The 9,594-nt window shown below is 31.0% G+C and overlaps 1 protein-coding gene across 1 annotated transcript; it reads right to left on the reverse strand.

Moving 5' to 3' along the window:
• Positions 1 to 6,728: 6,728 nt before the first annotated feature.
• On the reverse strand, positions 6,729 to 9,089 carry LOC132758233 (uncharacterized). The gene has a single exon (XM_060749786.1). It carries the CDS (start codon positions 8,953 to 8,955, stop codon positions 7,573 to 7,575), a length of 1,383 nt encoding a protein of 460 aa, XP_060605769.1. The 5' UTR covers positions 8,956 to 9,089; the 3' UTR covers positions 6,729 to 7,572.
• Between the last annotated feature and the right edge of the window lie 505 nt (positions 9,090 to 9,594).

Genomic DNA, 9,594 nt, shown 5'->3' on the forward strand with positions numbered 1-9,594 from the left:
AACCCCCTTTTTTAAAAGGGAAAATTCTAAGTTAAAAGGGAAATAATTTTTTAGAAATTAAATTTCCTGAGTTATTGAACCCCTTTTTCAAATTAACCCAAAAAGTGGGTGAATCAAAGGGGAAAGGGAAAAAATTTTAGCAAAAGGGTAAAAATTTTTTAAAAAAAAACTATAAATTTTAAGGGGAAGAATTCCCCCGGAAATAAAGGGTTTCTAGGGGGTTTGACCCCTTTTTCCAAACCCCATGATGTGGGGGGATGAACAGGAAACATACATTTTAAATTTGAAAAGGGAAAATCCCTGAAAGAAATAAAAATTTAAAAAGGGAGTAAAAATATAAATTTAAATTTTCAAAAGGGGAAAAAACTAATTTCAAAGGGGGAGATAATTTTAGAAAAAATTGAGTGCAGGGGTTATTTAAATTTTTTGTCGCCGGGATGGGTTTTGGGGTGATGATAAAAGGGAAATTTACCCTTTTAGGTTTTGGGAAATAAAACCCCCAAAATAAAAAGAAAGGGTTAAAAGGGAAAATTTAACCCAATTTTCAGGGGAAAAATTCCCAAGTTTTAAGGGGGAGTTTTAATTCTGAAAATTTGGTTTCTTGGGGGTTTATTTAACCTTATCCCCATATGATTTGGGCAGATGATGAGGGGAAAAATATTTTTAACTCATTTTAAAAAAATAAGTTTTAAAAAAAAAATTTTTTAAAGGCCAAAAAAAATTTTTCCAGTAAACTGGAAAGGCCGGGAAATTAAGGAGGACAGCTTCCCTTTTACTTTAAAGTAAAGTTTGAGTAAAAAGTATTGGGATATAGAAGGACAACTGGTTTAAACAAAAATGCATTTTTCATTGTTCCCCCCAGTTTTAAAATTTTTTTTTTTTTTGGTTTTATAAAAATTCCAAACCTTGGCTTTTAAAATTGGGGAAATTTTAAATCCATGGAAAAAATTGGGGGGAAAAATGGAAAAAACAAAAAAACCCCTTTTAAAAAACTTTTAAATTTTCTAATTTTAAAACAATTTAAAATTTTTTTTAACTTTCAGTTTTAAAGCTTATAAGGCATGGGGAAAATTTAATTTTATGGCAAAAAAAGTTTGTTTTTTTTTCCAACAAAATTTTTTTCTCATACTTGAATGAAAATTTTGGGACAAAATGTCATTTTTAACAATTGGAAGCCACCCCTTTAAAAGGCCCGGGAAAAAAATAAGGGGGCAAATTAAAAATACTGTTTCATTCATGTTTATATTCTTTTTTAAAAAATTAAAAAACCTTTTAAAGACCTGTTTTGTCAAAATTTTAAATCAAAAAAAAACGTGGGTTCAAAAATCGTTTTAAGACATGTTTTTCCCCAAATTTTCCCAAATTGGGGAAAATGTTTCGGGCCCGGGGTTTCAGCAAAGTTTTAAAATTTTTAAAATAAATTTTGCTAGAATCCCGATTCTGTTTCAAAGGATTGCAAAAAAGTTTTTTAAAATTACCTTTTGACCAAAACAAATTGGGTGTCTTTTTAAGTTTTTTTTTCAAAAAGGTGTCAAAATTTTTATCATTTTTGTTGAAATTGGGAAAGGGAAAAAAAATTAAATTCCGTCATTTTTTTGAATTTTTTTGTGTTTGGTTTCTTTTTTGTTTTGTTTTTTTAAGCAATAGTTTTATTTTTTATGTGTAATCCCCACCAAGAAAATGAGTCGAAACTGCAAAATTATTTTTAATTTAAATCCCAAAAAATTAACCCATCCAAAATAAATTTCTTTTATTTGGACCCCCCAAAACCCCAAATTTTTTTTTTTTGGGTAAATCTTTTAAAACCCAAAATTTCCAAATCCAAAATAAACTGCAACTCTGCAAAGGAAATGAACAGAAAACTGTTTGGGGGATTTCCATAAGACAGACAGAAATCCCCCAAAACAGTTTGCAAAGACCCCTTTTTGGCCCTTTTACCTTTTTTTTAAACGGGAAACCAAACTTTTAAAATTTTAAAAAATAATTTAAAAAGCTTTAATTTTCCAAAAAATTTTTATTTGATATAACATTGCCAAATTTCTTTAGGTTTTAAGGGGAAAAATCATTTTTTGGGATATTTTTAAAAACCCATATAATTTGAAGGGGCCTTTTTATTTGGGATACACCGCGGGTCTTTTTAATTTTTTTTAAAAAAAGTAAAAATGTTTAAAACTTTTTCCTTACATTTTATACCCTGTGTAAAAAATTTTTTCCCCAAAAGGGAATAAGATGGATGTGTAAAAAAATTTATTTTAAAATTTTCCCCAAACTTCTTAGAAATGTAAAAAAAAAATTTTTTCATTAAAAAAAGCTATGTATTTTTTAAACAGTGGTGGGAACCCTTTTAAAAATTCTTATTTTGAAATTTGGAAAAAAGGTTTTCCTTCTAATATTTCAGTCAATTTTGGTTTTTTTCTAAGGGCACCCTTTTTAAATTTTAAACCTTAGTTTTAAGGTTTTTTCCAAATTTTTTTCAACCCCGAAAAACTATTAAAATTTATTCAAAGAAATAAAATTTTTCCAAAAAATATTTTTTGATCATCAAATTTTTTAAAAGAATTTATGCTCTAACATAAAATCACTCCCTGTGGGCCAGGTTAAAAATCCTTAAAAAAAAATTTTTTGATTTTTTTTTAATAGTTTTTATGCATGCTTTAAGACAAAAAAAATTTCCCCGACTTTTGGGGGAAAATCTTTAGGAACCCAAGGGCCATGGTAGAATCAAACCTTTTCTTTTCTCTTTCCTGGGACATGGGGACATCCCCCCGATCTTTTTTGAAAAAAAAATTATTTTGAAAACTTTTTTGTTTTCTTAAGTGGAAAATGGGTTGTTTTTTATAAAATAAGTGGCTGTTTTTTTCCCAAAAAAAGGCATATTAAAAAAACAATTTAAATTTTTGGTAAACCCTTCAAAACCCCCTAACTGAAAATATTTTAGGAAAAATTTCTTTTAATTTAAACCTTTTTTATATAAAAAATTCATAAATTTTTTACCTGGGGCATAATTAAATTCATGGTTAGGAAAATGTTAAAAATAATAGTTTCTAAATTGTTTTTCTTTTCATTTTTAACCATTATTTACTGAAAAAAGGGTGAAAAATTGTCTGAAAACAGATTAAAAATATAAAAGAAAATATCACCGAGGGGGGAAGTTTTTTCCCGAGCCTAAAACCCCAAAAATTCCCCTACAAAATTTTAAAGCTAAAGTACTTTTTTAATAAAGTTCTGTTAAAAACCACCATTTAAAAAAAAACTGAAAAAAAACCTCATATTTTATTGGGAAAACCCCCAAAAAAAATTTAAGAATTAAAACAATTTTTGTGACTTTATACCCCGGTTGGGAAATTTGGGTTGTTAAAAAACCAAACAAAAAATATTTTCCCCCCCCCCTTTATTCAATTAAATGGGTAAGGGAAAATTTCCTTTTACTTAACAAAAAAGCTAAACTAAAAAAAGGTTTTAAATTTGTCAAAAAATTTGGGAAAACCTGATTTTTCCTTGGGTTTGTTAAAACTTTGGGTTTGGTTTTCTTCTTGTTTTGACAATGGGTTGGGTGTGTAATAAGTCTGATAAAAAAGTAAAAAATAAAATATAGACAGATATAATTTAGACCATAACTAAAAACAAATTAATTAAGGTTTTATCTAGAATAAAGAGTTTTTGTTGTAATGGAATTATATAATGGAAATACAAATTGCAAAGCAGAGCAAAAATTTTCATAATTACTTGTTGCATTAACCTATATTTATAAAGGAACTATAGCATGCAGTTTTGTTTTTCAAATTTTGACAATACAGCTCTGCAATTTGTAGTGCTCTTTCAAATCATACAATAAATGAGAAAAAATATCTACATCATCAGATACTTTGTTTCTTGCATAAAAGCTAATTTTGAAAAGGTGCCATTTAAGAAATGCTAATCCTGTTGCCTTTAGCCAAATATGGGGAACATCAAACAATTAATGTATTAAAAATTAACCCGGAAATTTTTCCCTTTTACGGGAAACTTTTCTAACTCCCCTCCTTTTTTCCCCAAAAATGGGTTGGATGTTAAAAGGGGGCTTTTTTAAAAAATTTTAAAAAAAAACTTTTAACTGCCCAATAAATGGGCCCAAAAAAAAGAAATAAATTTGGGAAAACTTTAAAATTCAGGGGGCCCCTTTTTAAAAGATGGAAATTTTTTTTAAGGAAAAAACCTAAAGGTTATGCCAAAGAGAAAAAATGTTTTTTTATCAGAATCCTTGGGTTTCATCTGCAAATTTTTCCCTTAATATTAAATTTTATTGTAAACCCCCCTTTTTTAAGAACCGCCCCTTTGGCCCCGTTTACCCAAGCCCCCCCACTTGCTTTTTCCCACCCCCAAAGGGTGGGGGACTTGGTCTGAAAATTTGTTTTTTGTTTCCTTGGGTGGAATTGGGAATTTCCATATGAAACCCTGTTCATTATTAAAATACAAAATTCATTAATAATAAAAAAAATACATTAAATTTTTTTATGAGATTCATAGTACAAGTAGCCCTCTTGGCAAGCTTGACCTAGTAATAGTGTTTCAGTGATCATCGCATAAAATTGATAGTAGATCGTAATAGTACTCAATTTTTTATGATCAATTTCAAATTTATATAATCAGTTATGATCGAAAATGATTATAAACAAAGTTGGCCATTCATTTTCACATTTTGTTATAAAGTAGACGAAGTCTTACAAGTACTGTCTTCCATCAACAACTGACCTGATAAACATATTATAAGAGAAAATGCAGCAAATCAAGTTCAGGTATCATAGAAAAGCATATCAATGGATTTTGAAAGCAAAACAGGTTTTTTGCTGGGTTTCCCAAAACCGTACACCTCTGGGTGATTGGGGGAAAAAAATGAAATTTTCTCTGAAAACCCCCAAAGGGTTTTTCCAGGATTGAAACCCGGGAACCTCGGAAAATGGGGCAGGGCAGTGGTCTAATTAAAATGAAGGATACGCCCAAACAAACATGAGCAATTTCTCAAAATTTAATGGTTGAACCAGGTACCCAACAAGATATGCACAGCTCCTCTTAGTCACAAAGACTGAAAGTTTCAGTGAAATCTAGTTGATGGTTTTCAAGAAATAATCTGAAAATGACACTCATATGGACACACAAATTGACAATGCCAAAACAATATCCCACTCCTGATTTAACGAGAGTGGGATAACAAAAAATCTATAAACATCTAACATGATCAAAAGTTAAAATTGTTGCTAGGTTATTTAGAGTCCTTTGTAAGAAAAAGTGGTCATTTTCTTTACTGTCTATGTATGGATGCCACAGAAGCACCGAAAAATAAATTGCCGTAGCCTTTCAAGGACACTATCAAGTTCAAATGGACAAGTAGATTTTTTGCAAGTCGGACACGAGTAAGCAATATTGGTGTTTTGCCACTCCTGCTTCATCACCATCTTGCCAGTTTAATGTGTGGTTTACCAATTATAAAGACTGCATCCTCTGAGCTTACCAGAAGAATATATGATGCTTCAAAACGTACCAGTAAACAAGTATGTATACAAATGTTATTCATTTTATTACTTACTACTACTTGCTCTCTGTCTTTTTGCCAACTCATAGGAATATTTTGGAGGCAACTTTGCCTGTTGGAAGAGGAATTTTCTGTTTGCTGCAATTAAAAATTGAACCAAAACATTCTTAAAAGATTTATACACATTAACTATTCGATACAGAATCTGGATACAGAGGTAACTGATATACAATCTTGCGACACAAGTTTTGTCTTTTTGTTATAGCCCTATTTTTTTTTATAAATATCAAAGAAAAACAATTTTGAATGTTTAAACAGTGTTTACATCATGCTGCTTTGTTCTATTAATATGTAAAATATCTTGCTATTAAAAGTTGATAAAACATTTAATTCTTAGCAAGTGTTAAAACAAACCATTTCCATGTCTGTATAAAAGTTGACAACTTAATCTTTATTCATGCTATTATTTAAAGAAATATGTATTTCCACAGGACTGGAGCTAGAAATTAAAAGGCCCCTATGCAAAAAAAAAGGATTGAAGGAAGGCAACAAAAATGCCCCATCCACCAAAACATTGACAAGAAATTTTGTCAAAGCACAAGATCTTCATGTCCAAACGATTTAAATCCACTGGACACATAATAATATATATACAATTATCAAACGCAGAAGAATTTCATTTAGAAGAGGTGCGAATCGATATCGGGACGAATCCAAAATTGCAATTGATCAAGACTAATTCGAGTTGACCAGCAGGGTAGACCGGCAGACGGTCTTTTCTCCCCCTCCCAGGTTATTGTTTTGATAAGTATGTTGACCTTTCTATTGGTATCAGGAGTTTTCGACCCCTAGGAATTTGACGAGAGTTTTCGATCCCTATGTAGGGGGTTCAGGTCATTTTTTATAGCAACAGTTATAGATTTGAAAACCTTTTCATCTTCTAGGGTTTAAAATTACCTTCAAAATAAGCTATAGATCTCATCTCTAGGTCTAATACTTTTTGTAAAATGACAATTTGTATATCGGAAAATATTGTAAATTTTGTGTTATTTTTCCATTATATATTACATTTGCTGTAATGGCACCGTTTTTATGAGAAGAGTGCAAATTTCAGGCATTTTTATATTAACAGAATATCTTGAGTAAAATACCCATAAACTATGTATATTCTTGAAGGTTAACTGCTCCAGAATAATTCTGTGTATTCTATTTTTAGAAATTTGTATCTTGGCAGCCATTTTGAATTCAAAATGGCCGACAAAATGGCCGCAATATATTTAATAAAATAGATTATCAACAATATATAAATTATGATTAGTAAAAAACAGTAGATGTTTCTATGTTTTATTTGTCATTTACACAAGGAATATAAATATAACAATATATTCTTGAAACATCTACATCAGATTATGGGAAATTAACAATTTCCATGGCAACTATTTCAGGAAATAATGGTAGCAGCTTATGTCAATGTTATGAAACAATTTTCCATCAAGTGTCAGTTTACTCAAATTCTAAAAATAGAATCTAAACTCTACTCTACATTCTTTAATTATTAAAGTTTTATAATTAGAGATGTATGTTTTTAGAAGTTAATCAGAAATGGTTACCATGGTTACAATCATCATGAAAAAATATGTGAAATTAAAGTGTGCACTTAAAATAAAAATACTAGAAACAGTGAAGCAAGTATAATTTTGATGTCAATCCATTGTTTAATAGTAAAATCAAGATAATTTGCATGATAAATCTATAAATTAAGAAAATGAAATGCAAAAGGAAATTATGAAATATACCATAGATACCATTTTCATGGCAACCATTTCAATATACGAAAGTTGCGCCTTTGTCTGATTATATTATATACCATTACATATAATGTCAAAATTTACTGATAACAATACTCATAACATAGTATGTTTACTGTTTCAATTATTGTAGTATTATGAATAAAGATTTATGTTTTGAAAAGTTATGTAAAAATGGTTACCATAGTAACAATCATCAATGAAAACTACAGCACCCAGGGATCATGTCAGTAAACCTGGTAATATTTTGACCTATTAACATAGAATCAAATCACCATTTTGCATGTCTTTTATTATGTTAAAATGCCACAACTCATCTGGGTATTCGTCATAACAAATATTATATTCAACTTTGGTTGGATTCTGATGTGGTTTGAAAATTTCAACAACCTTACCTTTACTCCACTCAACAACTCCTGTCTCAGGATCCTTCAGTTTATGCTTAATATTTTTACCTACCATGTTTTCTGGATTTTCCAAAAATGTTGGGAGAAGATCCTTCTGCTGTTGAACAATTATTTTTTTTCTGCCAGTTTCTATTTTGGAAAAAAGATTTTCTTTTAAGGATACAACACTAGATTTTACCTGATCAGGATCTTTGTATGTCAATTTTTTCTCAATAGCATTGCCTTCTTCAAAATCAGCATTCAGAACCATAATTTGTTTAAGATTTTCTTCAAGATCTGATATTGTCAAATGCTTACCTTTGATTTGGGTTGTTTGAAAAATTTGTCTAGGACCTTTACAGTTGAGCACATTTTTGCGAAACAGAATTTGAGTGACTACAGCTTTATTGTATCGGACAGTGTCAATTTTATCACATGACGACAAACATTTCTGTTTAAAATTCATCATATCATCTGAAGTCATCCACAAGCCACCTAAGTCTTCAAGTTCTTTTGTTAACATAACCTTATTTATGTATGCTTTTTCAGCTTTTTTTTCCTTTTTCTCTTGCTTTTCTTTCAAAACTTGTACCTTTGCCTGAAAAAGTTTAAACTGGCGTTCTTGTATTTTTTTTCGCAAACATGGTGCATTTGTTCTGGCTTGATCTAATATGTCTGCACGGACATCATCTTCAAGAGAATCTAACCACTTACTTGTTTTGTTGTTTGTCCACAAAATTATAGATTCATATGTACATGCAGCAGCTGCCGGTTTAGCCTTCATCAGTATATCAAGCTGTGCAAAATCTCGTTCAGACACGGTGTTTGTTGTTGGAACATTTGCCAGATGTTCAGTTGTAGTCTGGTCCAAATGCCAATACTTACCACCGGGTAACTGATCTTTGGCCTGGCGCTCAAGTATTATTAACATTGCCCCAAAACTCACCTCTAAGGCCATCTGTGTGTATGTCTCAATGACTGGGTCATCTGTTGGTGTGAATAAAGCATCATTAACACAATCACGTGTTATAGGGGCTACCATTTCTTCAAATACACACTCGCCCTCGAGAAATGGCGCTGCGTCTTTTGACCAGTTTTCAAGAGCTATCTTGAGTTGAAGCAAATGTGTATTTAATGAAAGGCAGTTTGGTGCTGCTTCAATTACACGCCAAAGCGGACCAGTGATGACCTTGTCAATGAGTCCCAGGGCCCTTACACATGCAACATAAAGCGGTTCACGGACATCAAACATAACACTCAGTGTTAATTCATTGTGATCTGAAAAACTGTCCAAAAAGTCACGGATATCATCCAAATGGTAATATGTTGTGGCGGCAGCATGGAAAAGATGATTAAATCTATGGCCCCTGAATGTTTCTAAGTGGTTTTTTTACCTCTTTGTTTCGAAGATATGTTGAAAAATGACCACCTACGCCTGACCGCTCACACCCACCCTCTGTCAAATCTTTACTAACTGTTCGAATTAACCTGACAGTGCCACTTTCACTTTTGCTAGAAAAGGCATGTGGGTTTCGACCTTCAGCTATAATTGCCTTTTCTAGCTGTGATAGAGAAGAATCCACTTCATTGGCCATATTGACAAATATATGCATTTTACAGAAAAAAGCGAAAAGCTTACCTAATTCTTCTTTGCTAGATAGATCCATTTGCTCCCAATTATCATAAGCGATAGGTAGGAAATCTTCCCTAAATTTCTGAAGTTTTTCATTAAATACATGATTGGTTGCTGCTTGGTCAGACATGGTTGCTATGATATTTGAAATGATTTTACCCATATTATGCCTTTTGTCACTATTTTTGATTGTCTCAGCTAAATCAGATAATATTGTTGTGAATGTTTGAAATATTGTGTCTGCATTACCTCTGCTAA

This window comes from Ruditapes philippinarum, unplaced genomic scaffold (assembly GCF_026571515.1).
Source record: "Ruditapes philippinarum isolate M1 unplaced genomic scaffold, ASM2657151v2 ctg4523_1_1_1_1, whole genome shotgun sequence".
NCBI classification, from domain to species: Eukaryota; Metazoa; Mollusca; class Bivalvia; order Venerida; family Veneridae; genus Ruditapes; species Ruditapes philippinarum.

Excerpts from the sequence above, each read along its gene's own strand:
- LOC132758233 (XM_060749786.1), bottom strand. The coding sequence starts at position 8,955 with ATGTTTGATGTCCGTGAACCGCTTTATGTTGCATGTGTAAGGGCCCTG.